The 21,534-nt window shown below is 48.4% G+C and overlaps 1 protein-coding gene across 1 annotated transcript in view; it reads right to left on the minus strand.

Annotated features, from left to right (window-relative positions):
- LOC121002630 (neoverrucotoxin subunit alpha-like) overlaps positions 1-21,534 on the minus strand; it is a 56,562-nt gene that overhangs the window by 30,552 nt on the left and 4,476 nt on the right. The window contains exons 2-3 of the mRNA XM_040434069.1: positions 15,755-15,857; positions 4,461-4,565 (exon numbers count right to left, since the gene is read on the minus strand). Coding sequence (XP_040290003.1) covers positions 4,461-4,542 — 82 coding nt within the window. The 5' untranslated portion in view covers positions 4,543-4,565; positions 15,755-15,857. The remainder of the gene's footprint in view (positions 1-4,460; positions 4,566-15,754; positions 15,858-21,534) is intronic.

The following is a 21,534-nucleotide window of genomic DNA, read 5'->3' on the forward strand; positions in this document are numbered from 1 at the left end:
TTACCTCCTAGTCTGGGCTCCATGGTTATCATCCTCCTACTGCACGTGGAATAAGTAATAAGTGCGGAAGCTAATCTTGTACGTTATGAGACAATTTCATGGCAAGACCCCCCCTTTCCCTCCCCCCCGTCCCTCATCTTTCTTTCACTGTAGTCTTTATTTATCCCCCACTTTTGAAGTTCTTCTACACCAAATCCCAGTCATGTAGCACTTTAACCGATTACTAATAATCCGCAGAGTATTTGGTTTCTACTGTTCTGTTGTTGCACATATTACTCAGTACTTACATTAGTCAGTATAAGTGCCAGTTTTGTCAGAGACAAAAAATTGTCCCTTTGCCTATGCTATATTGTTAATGTCTGACACTGTTGTATTGGAGTCTGCGAACTCCTTTATCATTTTTCTGTTGACTTGATGGATACTTTTGTCAATAAAAACATAGTTGATAAAAAAAAAATAGGGCGCTAGTGGACTCATGTGACGTTGCCAGTGTCACATGACTCCTGAGTTCCAATACAGCCGAGCGCCGAGTGATCAGCTCGACACTCAGCCCCCGTGTGGTTGCCACGGAAACGGGTGACGCCGAGCACGCTGATGATGCGAGCGCGCCTTGGCCGTCCCCGCCTCCTGGAACCATGCACAGAGCGCATCGTGACAAACGTCTCACCGTCCATTGTCACATTGTCAACATTGTTCAAAAACAAGTTCTTTGGCATGAAAAGGTTTTATGTCCCCCTGAAGAAAGTGCACCGCTTGGTGCATTGTGCACTGGATGCAATCTGGGGAAGTGTAAGGTATTCAACCTATTTGCAAGGTATTATTGATGTTGGACTTTGCCTTGGAATTAAAACAGTCATAACCTGAGATTTAACGCTGTAAATAATGCCTAAGGCCAAACAGTGTAATAATGAAAAATATTCTCCTGCAGAAGAGATTTTTATTAGGGTTGACGAACCCAAACTGCAAAGTTCAGGTTCGTACCGAACTTTGCGAGTTCGGGTACCCAAGCCCGGACTTTTTCACTGAAGTTCGGGTTTGAGTTCAGTGTTCGGGTGATTTTATTTTTTTCCGTTATAACCATGTTATTAAGACAGAATGCTAAATAAAATTGCCATTGAGGGGTTAAAAATAATTTTAAAAAACCTCACCTCGTCCACTTGATCGCGCAGCCGGTATCCTCTTCTATCTTCATTCAGCAGGACCTCAATGGCAATTTTATTTAGCATTCTGTCTTAATAACATGGTTATAACGAAATATAATCAAGTGAAGTTCGGGTCCGGGTTCGGGGTCAAGTTCGGCTCCCGAACCCGAATTTTTACCTGAAGTTCGTCCGAACCCGGCAAACCTGAACTTCCACGAGTTCACTCAACCCTAATTTTTATTCATCATATGTACAAAGAAATTAAAAATGCCCGGTAAAGGTGGCTCGAAACATAGTATCAATAGCTGTAACGTCCATCCCATCTTATTACAATATAGTTCTCAGATTAAAAATGATCCAATAATCACAAATATTTATAATGTACAAAAAACTCCATTAGACAATGGAAATGTTAGCATGCTAAAAAAAATCTGTAAGTGACAAATCCAAAAGGGTGCGAAATCTATAAATCACCTTATTATGTGGTGGTAACTTATTAAACTAATGTATCGATCATTATTATCATGAAATATTTACTGTATTTAGGAAGAAATAAATCTTACTAAAAAGTGCTTGTGTCTTATGCTAAGGCCTCATGCACACGACAGTATTTTTTCACGGTCCGCCAAACAGGGTTCCGTTGGTCCGTGATCCGTGTCCATTTATTCTTCCGTGTGTCTTCCGTGATTTTTGGAGGATCACCTCAGGAAAGTTTGGTGTCCGCCTGGCCGTGCGGAGCCAAACGGATCCGTCCTGACTTACAATGCAAGTCAATGGGGACGGATCCGTTTGACGTTGACACAATATGGTGCAATTGCAAACGGATCCGTCCCCCATTGACTTTCAATGTAAAGTCAGGAGTCCCTATCGGAGTTTTCTCCAATCCGATGGTATATTTTCACTTGAAGTGTCCCCATCACCATGGGAATGCCTCTATGTTAGAATATACCATCGGATTTTGAGGAAAGGGATTTAGGAGTAATTATTTCAGAAGACTTAAAGGTGGGAAGACAATGTAATAGAGCAGCACGAAATGCCAGCAGAATGCTTGGATGTATAGGGAGAGGTATAAGCAGTAGAAAGAGTGAAGTGCTTATGCCTCTGTACAGAACACTGGTGAGACCTCACTTGGAGTATTGTGCGCAGTACTGGAGGCCATATCTCCAGAAGGATATAGATACTCTAGAGAGAGTTCAGAGAAGAGCTACTAAACTAGTACATGGATTGCAGGATAAAACTTACCAGGAAAGGTTAAAGGACCTTAATATGTATAGCTTGGAAGAAAGAAGAGACAGAGGGGATATGATAGAAACTTTTAAATACATAAAGGGAATCAACTCGGTAAAGGAGGAGAGCATATTTATAAGAAGAAAAACTACCACAAGAGGACACAGTTTTAAATTAGAGGGGCAAAGGTTTAAAAGTAATATAAGGAAGTATTACTTTACTGAGAGAGTAGTGGATGCATGGAATAGCCTTCCTGCAGAAGTGGTAGCTGCAAATACAGTGAAGGGGTTTAAGCATGCATGGGATAGGCATAAGGCCATCCTTCATATAAGATAGGGCCAGGGACTATTCATAGGATTCAGATATATTGGGCAGACTAGATGGGCCAAATGGTTCTTATCTGCCGACACATTCTATGACACATTCTATGACAGATCGTGAAAACTCTGATCCAACAGTATATTCTAACACAGAGGCGTTCCCATAGTGATGGGGACGCTTCAAGTTAGAATATACTGAGAACTGTGTAATAACTGCCCCCTGCTGCCTGGCAGCACCCGATCTCTTACAGGGGGCTGTGATCCGCACAATTAACCCCTCAGGTGCCACACTGGCCACCAATGAATTTAATACTGGGGAGGGAGGGGGGCCGCACTGGCCACCAATGAATTTAAAACTGGGGAGGGAGGGGGGGTGCCACACCTGAGGGGTTAATTGTGCTTATCATAGCCCCCTGTAAGAGATCAGGTGCTGCCAGGCAGCAGGGGGCAGACCCCCCTCCCTCCCCAGTTTTAAATTCATTGGTGGCCAGTGCGGCCCCCCTCCCTCCCAAGTATTAAATTCATTGGTGGCCAGTGCGGCCTCCCCTTCCCCTTCCCTAATTAAAATCCCCCCCCCCCCCATAATTGGTGGCAGCGGAGAGTTCTGATCGGAATCCCAGTTTAATCGCTGGGGCTCCGATCGGTTACCATGGCAACCAGGATGCTACTGCAGTCCTGGCTTCCATGGTTACTTACCAATTTTAGAAGCATTATACTTACTAGCGCTGTCTGTGACCGGCCGGTCGCTCCTCCTACTGGTAAGTGAAAGGTCTGTGCGGCGCATTTCCGTCAAAAAAATAGGACAGGTCTTATTTTTTTGACGGACAGGAAACACGGATCACGGACGCGGATGACAAACGGTGCATTTTCCGAGTTTTCAACGGACCCATTGAAAGTCAATAGGTCCACAGAAAATCACGGAAAACAGAACAACGGACACGGATGCACACAACGGTCGTGTGCATGAGGCCTTATTCACACGTCAGTGTTCAGTCAGTGATTTCCATCAGTGATTTTGAGCCAAAGCCAGGTGCAGCTCTAAACACAGAACAGGAACAGATCTTTCCCTTAGGCCTTTTGCACACGACCGTATGGCTTTTCTCAGTATTTTGCGTTCCACAAAAAATACGGATGACGTCCATGTGCCTTCCGTTTTTTTGCAGAACGGAACAGCTGGCCCCTGATAGAACAGTACTATCCTTGTCCATTATGCGGACAATAATAGAACATGTTCTATCTTTGAACGGAATGGAAAAACGGAAATACGGAAACGGAAGGCATACGGAGTACCTTCTGTTTTTTTGCAGATCCATTGAAATGAATGGTTCTGTATACGGTCCGTATACGGAACGCAAAAAACTGAATGTAAACGGAAAAAAAAACGTTTGTGTGCAAGAGGCCTTAAACTTTATGTCTGTGGAGGCTCCCGATTGTACAGCAATTGCTGTCTGTCACCACCTCGCTGGCTCGGATATTTCCATCGGCCCAATAGATATTAATGGGAGTGGTGGTCGTGCAAGCACTGTGCGCTCCCATTCATTTCTATGGGGATTCTGGTGGGCCAATAGGAAGGCTTGTTGGTGGCCAAACCCGGCAACGCCGGCCACCACTTTGCCGGCCTCATGTTAGGCTTTGTTTTAGAAATAGGTGCAGGTTCCAGAGGTGGGACCCGCAGCTATCAGACAATGGGGCATATCCTAGCGATATGACCCCATTGTCTGAGATGACACAACCCGTTTGAGACAAGATATCATTTTGCTTATGGAGTTACCTGGAATAAGTTTCTCTTCATAACAATCGTACAACATCCCGAGAGAGAAGGGGCGTCCTAGAGATGGGATTTCTAAAGTCATTTCGATTGATGTCCTTGGTTCTCCTGCAGAAATAGCAAATGTCTCAGTTACGTTGCCTGTCAATTGCGCTGCAGGTCCCAAAGTGAAGTGGGTTTAATTCACACAGTCAGTCAATAAATCTTAGTGTAGGACTCCAGGTATCCAGAAGGTATCCTTCCTAAGGTAAAGCCATCAATGCATTCAGATATATGAAAACATCGATACTCCAGAGGAATCACTTTGCTTTCCAGTCAATCCCTCTGTGAATGCCAAAGGTCATGTAGATAGTAAGAGAGGTTCAGACAACTCGTTCATTCACAATATATCGGAGCCTCAAAACCCGGTCATCTTGGCTGTTTGTATCACTGTCCCGATCACGAGGTCTAATACAGCCAATAGAGGGTTACACATCCCTTTCATTCATGAAAATCACATGGGTCGATCCCATTCATTATTTAGGTCTGGACTGGATTGTCTGTACACTGATTTTTCTATTTTCTTTTTTTCTAATTTCACATGGGGGGTAAAAACCGCACCATGTGAATTTACTCTTTTTCTTATTTTCAGTTTTCATGGGGATGTGGCTGTGCACTATGTGGCTCCGTAGGTGCTTTTTAGTATATTATATCTGGTTGATCTGGAATCACCTTCCCCAATATTGGGTCATATTTTAATACGGCCCAATTATTTTTATGGGCATTTTTCATAAACCCCGCATTCATATTGTTCCTCTTTTTTAGCCACCATTTTTTCACATTCTTCTATACTTTTACTACACACGGCTAATTTCTCTTTTGAATAGCCCTTTTCTATAAATCAGCTGACTCCAATATGTGGGACAGTGGCGTAGGGATCGCCATAGCAACCATAGCAGTGGCTATGGGGCCCTACGCCACTGGGGGCCCGTCTGGACCGCCTTCTGTTTTTTTTATTTTTTTATTAACACACACACACGGTGACACTACACACAGGCAGCCAGGCCCGAGCCGCGGACCGCCCGCCCACTACACTTGACTAGTGTAGTGGGTGGGGCGCAGGCGGTCCGCGCTCGGGCCTGGCTGGGGAGAAGGAGTCAGTCAGGACTGGAGCAGGCGGGGCGCACGGCCACACGAGCAGCAGATGAGGTAGGCGGCGGTGGAGGTGGCCAGGACGGGGGCGTACCTGATGGACGGAAGTGGAGCCAGGCACCAGCGCCGCAGCGCAGGAAATTGTAATGAATGATCCAAGTAACTAGAGGGAGGAGGCGGACTCAGGCGGTGGAGGGGGCCGGGCCGGGGGTGTACTACCTGGAGTGGAGTGTGGAGGGACTAGGGAGGGAGTGGTCCCACCGGCCGCACTGGCGCCAGTCAGATTCGCGCTCTCTGACTGTCACTGCCCGAAACCAGTCTGAGCAGCTCAGAGTGAGAGAGAGGAACCTCAGTCTCGTACTGCTACGCCTGCCTGCGCTGTACTGGATGTCTGGACCGGTCCTCTGCTCGGTGCTCCTGCCTCCTCCTCACTGGTCTCCAGTCTGTGCCTGCTGTGACTCTAAAAAAGTAAGTGATTCACTTAAAGTGAATTTAAGAAAGTGAGAAAGAAGTGAGAACCAATTTTCTGAGAGTGCAGAGTGGGGCCCCCAAGAGAAGCAAGGGGCTCCCTCCTTATCATTGCAGGTCTGCAGGCAGCTCTTTTTAACTTCAGAATTCAGATTATCAGACTCTCACTAATTACAAATTTACAGCACACACACCTGCAGTGTCCACCATCAGACAGGGGAGGTAAGAAACCCCAGAACTAGAGTGTGCCCCCCAACACTGACACTCTAGTTCTGGGGTTTCTTCCCTCCCCTGTCTGATGGTGGACACTACAGGGGTGTGTGTGCTGTAAATTCTTAAAAAGAGCTGCCTGCAGACCTGCAATGATAAGGAGGGAGCCCCTTGCTTCTCTTGGGGGCCCCACTCTGCAGGCAGCTCTTTCTAACTTCAGAATTTAGATCAAGTATCTCAGAAAATTGGTTCTCACTTCTTTCTCACTTTCTTAAATTCACTTTAAGTGATTCACTTACTTTTAGAGTCACAGCAGGTGTTAAAGATGTGTGAATTTTATTCTATATGTGAGGAGGAGGCAGGAGCACTGAGCAGAGGACCGGTCTGATGATCTGAAGTTAAAAAGAGATGCCAGCAGAAATAAGGAGGGCGCCCCTTCCTTTTTTTGGGGGGCACACTCTAGTTCTGGTGTTTCTTCCCCCCCCCCCCCCCTTATATGACAGACTAAGGGTACTTTTACAGTTGTGGCAGGACGGATCCGGGAGGCTGTTCAGCCTGTCGGATCCGTCCTGCCGCTATTTCGCTGGACCGCTGCTCCGTCCCCATTGAGCAGTGGGAGAACTAGGATAGGTGTTTGGGTGGGAGCTCTGGAAGGGGTGGTGGGAGGCCCGATAGATGGGGGGGGGGGGGGGCATTAATTTTTTTTGCTATGGGGCCCATGCATTTCTAGCTACGCCCCTGATGTGGGATGAACAATGAGGAAATTAAAAACAAGGGTTCAGGAGCATATCCGTAATATCAAGAAAGGCTTGGAAACACATAGTGTCCCCTTACATTTTAAAAAAGTTCATGCGAAAGACCCCAATGGACTAATGTTCACCGAAATAGAATTAAATGAAAGTGGCGGGGAGGAGATCCAATTGCTAGAATAAATCGCTGTGAAGTGGAGTGGATTTATAAACTGGATACACTGCAACCACAGGGACTGAACATTGAGTTTGACCTCAAGACATGTTCGATATGGTGGAAGTGCTCCAAAATGACAGTAGTCCCTTAGTAATCTGTGTGATAATTAGCAATGTGTCCACTTGGCTCCAAGCGTAGCAGTAAGAGTGGGGAATTTTCAATTGGTTAGAGAAGAACATGTGACCTAAATAATGAATGGGATTGACCTGAGTATGTGATTTTCATGAATGAAAGGGATGTGTAACCCTCTATTGGCTGTATTAGACCTCGTGATCGGGACAGTGATACAAACAGCCAAGATGACCAGGTTTTGAGGCTCCGATATATTGTGAATGAACGAGTTGTGTGAACCTCTCTTAGATTAATCGGACAACTTGCTTGAAACAGCTATTAAATTGGGAATTGATTCCAATAGCAAAATGTATTTAAGGCGGAAGACTAGTATATAGAGTTGAGCGAATACCTGGATGTTCGGGTTCGAGAAGTTCGGCCGAACTTCCCGGAAATGTTCGGGTTCGGGATCCGAACCCGACCCGAACTTCGTCCCGAACCCGAACCCCATTGAAGTCAATCGGGACCCGAACTTTTCGGCACTAAAAAGGCTGTAAAACAGCCCAGGAAAGAGCTAGAGGGCTGCAAAAGGCAGCAACATGTAGGTAAATCCCCTGCAAACAAATGTGGATAGGGAAATGAATAAAAATAAAAAAATAAAAAAAATTAACCAATATCAATTGGAGAGAGGTCTCATGGCAGAGAATCAGGCTTCATGTCAGCAGAGAATCTGTCTTCATGTCATAGCAGAGAATCAGGCTTCATGTCAGCAGAGAATCAGGCTTCACGTCACCCACCACTGGAACAGTCCATTGTCATATATTTAGGCCCCGACACCCAGACAGAGGAGAGAGGTCCCGTAACAGAGATTCAGGCTTCATGTCACCCGATACTGGAACAGGCCACTGTCAGATATTTTTAGGCCCCGGCACCCAGGCAGAGGAGAGAGGTCCCATAACAGAGATTCAGGCTTCATGTCAGCAGAGAATCAGTCTTCATGTCATAGCAGAGAATCATGCTTCACGTCACCCACCACTGTAACAGTCCATTGTCATATATTTAGGCCCCGGCACCCAGACAGAGGAAAGAGGTCCCATAGCAGAGAATCTGGCTTCATGTCAGAAGAGAATCAGTCTTCATGTCATAGCAGAGAATCAGGCTTCATGTCATAGCAGAGAATCAGGCTTCACGTCACCCACCACTGGAACAGGCCACTGTCAGATATTTAGGCCCAGGCACCCAGGCAGAGGAGAGAGGTCCCGTAACAGAGATTCAGGCTTCATGTCATAGCAGAGAATCAGGCTTCACGTCACCCACCACTGGAACAGGCCACTGTCAGATATTTTTAGGCCCCGGCACCCAGACAGAGGAGAGGTTCATTCAACTTTGGGTTGCCCCGCAATATAATGGTAAAATGAAAATAAAAATAGGATTGAATGAGGAAGTGCCCTGGAGTACAATAATATATTGTTAAGGGGAGGTAGTTAATATCTAATCTGCACAAGGGATGGACAGGTCCTGTGGGATCCATGCCTGGTTCATTTTTATGAACGTCAGCTTGTCCACATTGGCTGTAGACAGGCGGCTGCGTTTGTCTGTAATGACGCCCCCTGCCGTGCTGAATACACGTTCAGACAAAACGCTGGCCGCCGGGCAGGCCAGCACCTCCAAGGCATAAAAGGCTAGCTCTGGCCATGTGGACAATTTGGAGACCCAGAAGTTGAATGGGGCCGAACCATCAGTCAGTACGTGGAGGGGTGTGCACAGGTACTCTTCCACCATGTTATTGAAATGTTGCCTCCTGCTAACACGTTCCGTATCAGGTGGTGGTGCAGTTAGCTGTGGCGTGGTGACAAAGCTTTTCCACATCTCTGCCATGCTAACCCTGCCCTCAGAGGAGCTGGCCGTGACACAGCTGCATTGGCGACCTCTTGCTCCTCCTCTGCCTTCGCCTTGGGCTTCCACTTGTTCCCCTGTGACATTTGGGAATGCTCTCAGTAGCGCGTCTACCAACGTGCGCTTGTACTCGCGCATCTTCCTATCATGCTCCAGTGCATGAAGTAAGGTGGGCACATTGTCTTTGTACCGTGGATCCAGCAGGGTGGCAACCCAGTAGTCCGCACACGTTAAAATGTGGGCAACTCTGCTGTCGTTGCGCAGGCACTGCAGCATGTAGTCGCTCATGTGTGCCAGGCTGCCCAGAGGTAAGGACAAGCTGTCCTCTGTGGGAGGCGTATCGTCATCGTCCTGTGTTTCCCCCCAGCCACGCACCAGTGATGGGCCCGAGCTGCGTTGGGTGCCACCCCGCTGTGAACATGCTTCATCCTCATCCTCCTCCACCTCCTCCTCATCCTCGTCCTCCAGTAGTGGGCCCTGTCTGGCCACATTTGTACCTGGCCTCTGGTGTTGCAAAAAACCTCCCTCTGAGTCACTTCGAAGAGACTGGCCTGAAAGTGCTAAAAATGACCCCTCTTCCTCCTCCTCCTCCTCCTCCTGGGCCACCTCCTCTTCCATCATTGCCCTAAGTGTTTTCTCAAGGAGACATAGAAGTGGTATTGTAACGCTGATAACGGCGTCATCGCCACTGGCCATATTGGTGGAGTACTCGAAACAGCGCAACAGGGCACACAGGTCTCGCATGGAGGCCCAGTCATTGGTGGTGAAGTGGGTCTGATCCGCAGTGCGACTGACCCGTGCGTGCTGCAGCTGAAACTCCACTATGGCCTGCTGCTGTTCGCACAGTCTGTCCAGCATGTGCAAGGTGGAGTTACACCTGGTGGGCACGTCGCATATGAGGCGGTGAGCGGGAAGGCCGAAGTTACGCTGTAGCGCAGACAGGCGAGCAGCGGCAGGATGTGAACGCCGGAAGCGCGCACAGACGGCCCGCACTTTATGCAGCAGCTCTGACATGTCGGGGTAGTTGTGAATGAACTTCTGCACCACCAAATTCAGCACATGCGCCAGGCAAGGGATGTGCGTCAAACCGGCTAGTCCCAGAGCTGCCACGAGATTTCGCCCATTATCGCACACCACCAGGCCGGGCTTGAGGCTCATCGGCAGCAACCACTCGTCGGTCTGTTGTTCTATACCCTGCCACAACTCCTGTGCGGTGTGGGGCCTGTCCCCCAAACATATGAGTTTCAGAATGGCCTGCTGACGTTTACCCCGGGCTGTGCTAAGTTGGTGGTGAAGGTGTGTGGCTGACTGGATGAGCAGGTGGAAGAAGAGGAGGAGGAAGCCGAGTAGGAGGAGGAGGCTACAGGAGGCAAAGAATGATGCCCTGCGATCCTTGGCGGCGGAAGGACGTGCGCCAAACAGCTCTCCGCCTGGGGCCCAGCCGCCACTACATTTACCCAGTGTGCAGTTAGGGAGATATAGCGTCCCTGGCCGTGCTTACTGGTCCACGTATCTGTGGTTAGGTGGACCTTGCCACAGATGGCGTTGCGCAGTGCACACTTGATTTTATCAGATACTTGGTTGTGCAGGGAAGGCACGGCTCTCTTGGAGAAGTAGTGGCGGCTGGGAACAACATACTGTGGGACAGCAAGCGACATGAGCTGTTTGAAGCTGTCTGTGTCCACCAGCCTGAATGACAGCATTTCATAGGCCAGTTGTCACGACTGTGACTGATCCAGACAGGTCTGGGAGGAGAAGGTCGCAGCGACTTGCTACTCGCGATAGCTTGTGAGTTTGCTCCGTGGTTCAGGGTATGTCATCCTGGTTTTGCCTTGTGAACCTTTTTGTCCTGACTGGGAGTTTGTAGGTATCCTTCTCAGGTGAGTCCTGTCTGCCACTCCCAGATACTATATTAGTTTCAGTTTCACTTGCAGTCATTGCCAGATATAGTCCTTACTTCCGGTGCTATTCTGACCTTTGAAGGAGATCGTTTGACGGTGTTGCTGTGGAGCTCTTGTCCGGCGTGGACTGTCGTGTTTGGGATCGCCTTCTCTGCTCGTGACTGGATAAGTCTATCTCTGCTGTTGATTGTTTGTTTGTTGCTGTCTTCCCCTGTTGTTCTCCTAGACGTGAGTGATGGTGACTAGTGCTCCCATCGGCATTTCCCCAGTCTAGTCTTGTTAGGGTGACTGAGGGTTTAGGCATCCTGCTCGCCGCACGGGTTCACACCCCGTCTAGGGTATCAGGGCAGACAGGTGCCAGCTTAGGGTTAGTCAGGGGTGGCCATTCTATTTCCCATCCATAGATAAGGGTCCCCCTTCCCCTCCGTATGGTGCGACACGACTGCTGCTGGGATAGCGGTCATGACACCAGTAGTTTAGAAATGCTGGCATTCAGGGCCAGGGATCGAGGGTGGCTAGGTGGGAATTTACGCTTTCTCTCAAATGTTTGTGAGATGGAGAGCTGAACGCTGCCGTGTGACATGGTTGAGATGCTTGGTGACGGAGGTGGTGGTGTTGGTGGTACATCCTCTGTTTGCTGGGCGGCAGGTGCCAACGTTCCTCCAGAGGCGGAGGAAGAGGCCGAGGCGGCAGCAGCAGAAGAGGTAGCAGGGGGAGCCTGAGTGAGTTCCTTGTTTTTCAGGTGTTTACTCCACTGCAGTTCATGCTTTGCATGCAGGTGCCTGGTCATGCAGGTTGTGCTAAGGTTCAGAACGTTAATGCCTCACTTCAGGCTCTGATGGCACAGCGTGCAAACCACTCGGGTCTTGTCGTCAGCACATTGTTTGAAGAACTGCCACGCCAGGGAACTCCTTGAAGCTGCCTTTGGGGTGCTGGGTCCCAGATGGCGGTGGCCAATAGCAGACGGACTCTCTTGGCGGCGGGTGTTCTGCTTTTGCCCACTGCTCCCTCTTTTGCTACGCTGTTGGCTCGGTCTCACCACTGCCTCTTCCTCCGAATTCTGAAAGTCAGTGGCACGACCTTCATTCCATGTGGGGTCTAGGACCTCATCGTCCCCTGCATCGTCTTCCACCCAGTCTTCCTCCCTGACCTCCTGTTCAGTCTGCACACTGCAGAAAGACGCAGCAGTTGGCACCTGTGTTTCGTCATCATCAGAGACGTGCTGAGGTGGTATTCCCATGTCCTCATCAGGAAACATAAGTGGTTGTGCGTTAGTGCATTCTATCTCTTCCACCCCTGGGGAAGGGCTAGGTGGATGCCCTTGGGAAACCCTGCCAGCAGAGTCTTCAAACAGCATAAGAGACTGCTGCATAACTTGAGGCTCAGACAGTTTCCCTGATATGCATGGGGGTGATGTGACAGACTGATGGGCTTGGTTTTCATGCGCCATCTGTGCGCTTTCTGCAGAAGACTGGGTGGGAGATAATGTGAACGTGCTGGATCCACTGTCGGCCACCCAATTGACTAATGCCTGTACCTGCTCAGGCCTTACCATCCTTAGAACGGCATTGGGCCCCACCAAATATCGCTGTAAATTCTGCTGGCTACTGGGACCTGAGGTAGTTGGTTCACTAGGACGTGTGGCTGTGGCAGAACGGCCACGTCCTCTCCCAGCACCAGAGGGTCCACTAACACCACCACGACCATGTCCGCGTCCGCGTCCCTTACTAGATGTTTTCCTCCTTGTTACCGTTCACCACAATAAGAAAAAAATTATTTGGCCCAATGTATTGAATTCAAATTCAGGCCTTTTTTTACAGGCACCTAACACTATCTGGCTATCTATTTAGGTACCGTATTACACTAATACAGGCACAACACTAAAGACAGATTTAGCTGAATATAAATTGTAGGCCTAGTATTTAGGTGCTGGATGACAGGTATCCCTTTTACGGACAGAATTAAACTTGGAAATGCACGGTAGCGTGTGAAGTTATTGGGGATGACCCTATCCGCACCTTCAATCTAATATACCCTTTTATGGATAGATTTAACCTTGGCCTGATAGTAAATTTGTGGTTTCTGCTCTAAGTTGGGAATTGTATTTCAACCCAGAACAAAAACTGTGCTTTGGCAGACACTAAATAGATTGACCAGCCACAGCAGTATCAACAGATTTAGCTGAATATAAATTGTAGGCCTAGTATTTAGGCGCTGGATGACAGGTATCCCTTTTACGGACAGAATTAGACTTGGAAATGCACGGTAGCGTGTGAAGTTATTGAGGATGACCCTATCTGCACCTTCAATCTAATATACCCTTTTATGGATAGATTTAAAGTAGGCCTGATACAGCAGAAACCACTAATTTAGGGAATTGCTAAGTTGGGAATTGTATTCAACCCAGAACAAAAACTGTGCTTTGGCGGACACTAAATGAATTGACCGGCCTCAGCAATAAACACAGATTTAGCGGAATATAAATTTTAGGCCTATTATTTAGGCGCTGGGTGACAGGTATACGTTTACGGACAGAATTATTTAAACTTGGAAATGCACGGTAGCGTGTGAAGTTATTGAGGATGACACTATCCGCACCTTAAATCTAATATACCCTTTTAAGGATCAATTTAAACTTGGCCTGATACAGCAGAAAAAAAATATTTAGGGGATTGCTAAGTTGGGAATTGAATTTCAACCCAGAACAAAAATATATCCTTTGCCAGACAGTATTACAATTGGCTAGCCACAGCTGAAACACCAGATTTAGGGTACTGCTATTTTGGCAATTGTATTTTACCCCTCAATAAAATAGCAAGCACAGCCAAGCCCCTGATGTAGGATATAGCAAAAAAATAACCACACTATTGATGGTTAAATGGACTTGGTGGCAGCTTGTGCTGGCGCACCACAAGACACAAAATGGCCGCCGATCACCCAAGAAAAAAGTGACATAAAAACGCTCTGGGCAGCCTAAAAACAGTGAGCAATTAAATAGCAGCAGTTCAATGATCCACAGCTGTAGATCGATCACTGAATTAAGTGTTTTTGCAGAGTAAATCCCTGCCTAATCTCACCCTAACAGCAGCAGCAGCAACCTCTCCCTACACTGATCAGAGCAGAGTGACGTGCAGCGCTACGTGACTCCAGCTTATATAGAGGCTGGGTCACATGCTGCTCTGGCCAATCACAGCCATGCCAATAGTAGGCATGGCTGTGATGGCCTCTTGGGGCAAGTAGTATGACGCTTGTTGATTGGCTGCTTTGCAGCCTTTCAAAAAGCGCCAAGAAAGCGCCGAACACCGAACCGGACTTTTACGAAAATGTTCGGGTTCGGGTCCGTGTCACGGACACCCCAAAATTCGGTACGAACCCGAACTATACAGTTCGGGTTCGCTCATCCCTACTAGTATAATAACAATATGGGTATTATTTTTAAATGGAGTATTATTTGTTTTAAGATGTATTTTAATGGCTTAATTTTATATAATGTATGGTTATTGGGAGGAGGAGACTTTCACCCTTGCATGTAAAAAAGAAATGATCTAATGAAGGTGGAGTATGGGCCCCTGATGAGGCGAAAGCGAAACCTAGGTCGGGCAGAGACACTAGGGCTTATATAGCTCTATGATATGCCTAATTTTTTGCTACATTTGTGAGTATAATAAACCTATTTATTGTCTAACCCTTGTTGATGGTGCTTCACTATCTACGTGACCCTTGGTTCTCCTGCAGTTTCGTGAAAAATGACAATTAATTTAAGAATTTCTCGATGATTGCAGGGAAATAGAGCATCGCAGCCTGATATCAGTACATGAAGGGCTTGTTACGTCTGCACCTGGACTTTGTGTTCACCTTTGAATATCATGTATCTATTTACATACAGATATAAATGGAAGTAAGGCCTCTTTCACACTTGCGTTGTCCGGATCCGGCGTGTAATCCACTTGCCGGAATTACACGCCGGATCCGGAAAAACGCAAGTGTACTGAAAGCATTTGAAGACGGAGCCGTCTTCAAATTGCGTTTAGTGTTACTATGGCAGCCAGGACGCTATTAAAGTCCTGGTTGCCATAGTAGGAGCGGGGAGCGGTATACTTACAGTCCGTGCGGCTCCTGGGGCGCTCCAGAATGACGTCAGAGCGCCCCATGCGCATGGATGACGTGATGCATGCGATCACGTGATCCATGCGCTTGGGGCACCCTGACGTCACTCTGAAGTGCCCCGGGAGCCGCACGGACGGTAAGTATGCTGCTCCCCTGCTCCCCGCGACTTTAGCGTCCTGGCAGCCATGGTAACCATTCAGAAAAAGCTAAATGTCGGGTCCGGCAATGCGCCGAAACGACGTTTAGCTTAAGGCCGGATCCGGATCAATGCCTTTCAATGGGCATTAATTCCGGATCCGGCCTTGCGGCAAGTGTTCAGGATTTTTGGCCGGAGCAAAAAGCGCAGCATGCTGCGGTATTTTCTCTGGCCAAAAAACGTTCCGTTCCGGAACTGAAGACATCCTAATGCATCCTGAACGGATTTCCCTCCATTCAGAATGCATTAGGATAAAACTGATCAGGATTCTTCCGGCATAGAGCCCCGACGATGGAACTCTATGCCGGAAGAAAAGAACGCAAGTATGAAAGAGACCTAAATTACATTACATTAAACACACCGTTACTCACCTAGTCCTGATCCTTAGTTTTAGCGTGTTTCGTCCAAAGCTGCATTCACAATTCTGTAGGTGTCAGAAGTGAAATCTCCCAGCATTCCTTGCTCAGTCAGCCTCTTGTCATTTAAAGGGGGAGACAACGAGGCAGTGCTATCAGAGCCTACATTATGTACAGGGAGGCAGTAATATCTGTACATACATCATTTACAGGGGGAGACAGAGAGGCAGGACTATATGTACTAGAGATGGCCTTGAGATGGCCTTGCGGTTCGCCCGGCAGTCGTTTCACGGCAAACTTTGCTTGTTCGCTGTTCTCCGAACGAGCGAACATATGGCGATATTCGCGCCCGCCATATTCTTTTACATTGTGAAGAACTTTGACCCATGACACATCCATCAGGTGGTACAGGACAGCCAATTGAGACATTTCAGCACATGGACACACCCCCTACCTTATAAATAAACCCGATCTGGCCGCCATTTTACATTCAGTCTTTTGCCAGTGTAGGGAGAGGTTGCTGTGTGGAGCAGGGACAGGCTGTTAGGGACACCAAACGCTATCAAATAGGGCCAGAAAAGTCCTTTTAAGGACTGGTATAGGTGTGCTATCGATAGGTGTGACATACTAAGGGGTGCGATATACTTATAATATACTTTGTAACATAGAAAGTATATTATAGTGCATTTGTATTGTGCAGCAGTTGTGTGCGGTTCTGCTGCGTTACCGCAGCTATATAGAGGGACAAAAGCTATTGGAACAAATAATTTCTACTGGTGTGATTTAGCAGTTGCCCCCCAAAAAAACTGATTGAGGCAGGGGTGTGATATACCTTCTTCCACAAACTGCTCTTCTATAGGGACTTTTGTCACAGGGTCATTTTGAAAATGACAGGCAGAGGAAGAGGCAGGCCCTTCCGCAGCAGTGGTAGGGGTCGGGCAGGCGCAGAAGGCGCGCGCGATTATGTCAAAGGACGCACCAGACTTGGTTGAGTGGCTCACTCAGCCTTCCGCTTCTGCACCCTCCTCACTCTCTGCTGTGTGCACCCCCAAAAACACCACCACCACCATATCCCCTCCGGTCGGGTCAGAGGAATTATTTTCCCATCCATTCCCAGACCTTACCGATGCGCAGCCATTCTTGACATTGGATGAGGAAGAGGAGGTAGCAACGGCCACCACCCAGCGGTCTGACGACAGTACCCAGATCAGCCCAAGGAGGGTGGTCCCCACTGTTGCTGCCTACTCCGAGATCTCTAATGTCAGAGGTGGTGAAGGTGACGATAATGACATGTCGATGGACGTCACGTGGGTGCCCACAAGAGAGGAAGAGGAGGGGAGTTCAGAGGGAGAGACGGAGCAGCAGATAGGGAGGAGAAGGAGGAGAAGCAGGCAGAACTTACAGTGCACAGGAGGCAAAAATCAGACTGCAAATGTATCTGGAGCGAACCATCCACCATGTACGGTCACATTTGGCGCTCACAGGACGCCTGCACATGGCTCCGCAGTATGGGCTTTTTTTAACGGGTCCGCTGCTGACAATAGTGTTGCCATCTGCAGCCTTTGCTGCCAACGCATACAGCAAGTCGCAGTAAGCCCAACACTCACCTAGGGACGACCGCCTTCAAGAAGGCACCTGGCCTCCCATAACCGAGCCCAGTGGCAGCAACACCATCAGAACCCACAAAACCACACTCCCGGCGCTCACCGTCCTGCCTCTTCTCCTTCTCCTCTCTCCTCCCTTTTGTCCTCCACTCCACCTTCCACTGTGCCATTGTCGCGTTTATCTGGCAGAAGGCAGGCTTCCTTGCCCCAAATGTTTGAGCGAAAAAAGATAATGACGCCGGATAATCCTCTTGCCCAACGGCTGACCGCTAGCTTGTCAGAACTGCTAGCCGGCCAACTACTGCCATATAAACTGGTGGACTCAGAGGCCTTTTGAAAATTTGTGGCCATTGGAACACCGCAATGGAAGGTCCCTGGAAGGAAATATTTCTCACTGAAGGGCATCCCAGAGCTATATGGCCACATTCAGAGGCAAGTGAATATATCTCTGGCACACAGTGTCGGTGCCAAGATACATCTGACCACAAACACCTGGTCTAGCAAACACGGGCAGGGAAGGTACATAACTTTTACTGCCCACTGGGTGAACCTTCTGACGGCCGTCAAGCATGCAACCCGTGTAGATTTGGTGTTACTGCCTCTTCTTCTCCTCCTCCTACTCCATCCTCCGTCTCCTCCTCGGCTGACTCCTCCTTTTCCGCTGCTACCGCCTCTTCTGCTGCGCTCCCCAGAACCTACTCGACGTGCCAGGTGAGACGTTGCCATGCTGTGCTGCCGCTGTTGTGCCTGGAAGCCAAGAGCCACACCGGTCCTGCACTGCTTTCAGCTCTGCGGTCACAGGCCGATCAGTGGCTAACCCCGCTCAATTTGACAGTTGGTAAAGTGGTGTGTGACAACGGTGCCAATCTGCTGAGCGCGCTGAAACAGGGCAAAATTACACAGGTGCCGTGCATGGCACACGTCCTGAACTTAGTCGTGCAGAGATTCGTTGCCAAATACCCCGGGGTCCAGGACGTCTTGTGGCAGACCAGGAAAATCTCTGGCCATTTTAGAAGATCTTACACGGCCATGGCTCACCTTGCTGACATTCAGCGGCGACACCGTCAGATGTCTGATTTGTGACTGCCCGACATGATGGAACTCCACCTTGTATATGCTTGATAGGCTGCTAAAGCAGAAACGTGCAGTTAACGACTACCTGTACTAACTCTGTGGCAGGACAGGTTCTGAGGAGATTGTTTTTTTTTCCAACTCGGAGCAGAAAGATGAGGAAGTCGCAATGCTGGATGAATTCCCAGGGGGGCTACTCCATATGAGACAAGTCAACAGGAGTCTGAAGAGGAGTCAGAGGAGGATGGTGCCGGGGCAGAGGAGGAGGAGCAGGAAGAGCAGGCTTTAAACTTTTCGGGGATCCCTGGTGTTGTCCGTGGCTGGGGGGAGGAGAACGACATTATCCTGGATGATGAGCAGGAGCCAGGGCGCTCCACCACTTCCAATTTAGTGCAAATGGGGGCCTTCATGTTCCAGTGTTTGAAGAGGGACCCCCGTATAAAAAGCATAAAGGGCAAGGACCAGTACTGGGTGGCAATGTGCTTAGACCCCCAGTACAAACATGGCGGAAATGTTACCACCATCACAGAGGGCTGGCATAATGCAGCACTTCCAGGCCTTTCTTTGAGAAATGCTGCATTCTGCTTTTGCGGGCACTGGCAGAGGAATTTCCACCCACAGAGAAACAGTTGTGGGTAACAATCCAACAGCGCCTGCCAGAAGAGGGCGGTTTGAAGATGTGTTGTTGACTTCGGATATGAGATCATTTTTGCAGCCGACCCATCGACAGCCGTCCTCCGGATCCAGCCTCAGGGAACGCCTAGACCAACAGGTGTCCGACTACATCAGGTTAACGGCCGATGTGGATGGTCTTGAGAAGCGATGAACACCATGGCTACTGGGCGTGCAGGCTTGACCTGTGGCCAGAGCTGGCACAATTTGCCATGGAACTCTCGGCTTGCCCCTCGTCGAGTGTCCTGTCTGAAAGGACGTTCAGCGCAGCAGGGGGGGATCATGACCGATAAGCGGACTCGCCAAGCCCACGACAGTGTGGACTACCTCACATTTCTAAAAATGAATGAGGCATGGATCTCGGAGGAATTCAACACATGTGACGAGTCAACCACGTTTGATTGAATTTCCACAAATATCCGCCACCACCCAGAACAAATCATGGTCCCTGTCTTAGGTAAATACAGCGGCATAAAAGGCCTTTTATGTCAGTTGAATGCCTAATTTTTGGGGCCTTTACTAGCCGACAGTTACATATTTATCCTGTGACCACCTAAGGTACCTCCAGCCACAGAATCCAAAGTTCTTTGCTGTCAGGTGAATGCCTATTGCCGCATTTTTGGGGCCTGTACTGGCCGACAATTACATTTTTTATCTCTAGCCACATAATCACACCCTTTTCTCACTCCTCTGCCTCTCATTATGATGACTGTGCCCCCTATCCTGTACTGTGCCCCCCATCCTATACTGTGCCCCTCACCCCGTACTGTGCCCCCTTATACCCTGCATTGTGCCTTCTTACCACACCCTGTGCAGTGCCCCTAGCCATTCCCTGTACTGTGCCCTCTTATACCCTTTTATCCGATCACGGTATGGCGGTGGTATCCGGTCACTGTACAGAGGTGTTATCCGGTCACGGTATGATGGTGGTATCCAATAACTGGATGGCCATAACTGTATCCCTTTCCCTGCCCACGCCAACTTTTTAGACCTGGCATGAGCGGGAAAAATATGCAGATTGCGGTGCTAAGGACCTTTGCGCCACAATCTGTGTCAGAAATACGCCTAACATAGACGTATTTCTATATAATAAGTGATCACCTAATTGTATTATTATTCGGGGGTAGGGCTAATATCTTTATATTATATGTATTCTAGTGTATTATACTGCGCCCTGTATTTCCCAGTAGATAAATGATCCTTGGGAAACACAGTTTCATCCCTGACCACCAGGACCAGTTAGCGCTCTGTCAGTAGATGGCGGCCCCCCCTCTCCGCCACGCTGCTCCGCTGTGTACTGGTGATTATTCTAACACTAGGGCTGGGTTCACATCCTATTTATGCCATCCATTTAATGCATGCCAAAAATGTATGCGTTAACAGATGCCTCAGACTGATGCCGTACAGTGGCGTCCGTTCACCATACAGTTCCATGGTATAAAAAAATATTACGTTAACGTATGCATTTTTTTTACTGGACTCTGCAGGATACAAAAACGTGGAGTGCTGCACATTTCTATACATCAAACCGATAGGAAATAAAAAATTTCTTGTCTCCATCAGGGCACATTTTTGAGAGTTTCCCTTTAAGACGCATAAAAATGGCCCCTAATTAAAATACATATTTTTTGTGGGCATTTTTGCCAATTATCCCCCTCTGGTATATCACTGTCCATGTTGTGGGACTATTTGAGCACTTCTAGTAAGTGTTTGCTGGCTGCAAATATGACCTGAAGGTTTTTCAGGTTCGCCTGCCATTAAGGTGAATGGGGCCCGCCGCAAACGCGCGGTTCGCGAACATTTGATCGCGTTCGCGAACCGTCCCGGCCGATGTTCGTCGATCACTAATCTGTACCTACATAATTTACAGAGGGCGACAGGGAGGCAGTACTATCTGTATCTACATCATTTACAGGGAGAACGGGAGGCAGTACTATCTGTTCCTACATCATTTACAGGGGGAAACAGGGAGGCAGTACTATCTGTACCTACATAATTTATAGGGAAGCAGTACTGTCTGTACCTACATCAATTACAAGGAGAGACAGGGAGGCAGTACTATCTGTACCTACATCATATACAGGGGGAGACAGGGAGGCAGTACTATCTGTACCTACATCATATACAGGGGGAGACAGGGAGGCAGTAATATCTGTACCTACATAATTTATAGGGAAGCAGTACTGTCTGTACCTACATCAATTACAAGGAGAGACAGGGAGGCAGTACTATCTGTACCTACATCATATACAGGGGGAGACAGGGAGGCAGTACTATCTGTTCCTACATCATTTACAGGGGGAGGCAGGGAGGCAGTAATATCTGTACCTACATAATTTATAGGGAAGCAGTACTGTCTGTACCTACATCAATTACAAGGAGAGACAGGGAGGCAGTACTATCTGTTCCTACATCATTTACAGGGAGAACGGGAGGCAGTACTATCTG

This window comes from Bufo bufo, chromosome 5 (assembly GCF_905171765.1).
Source record: "Bufo bufo chromosome 5, aBufBuf1.1, whole genome shotgun sequence".
Lineage (NCBI taxonomy): Eukaryota > Metazoa > Chordata > Amphibia > Anura > Bufonidae > Bufo > Bufo bufo.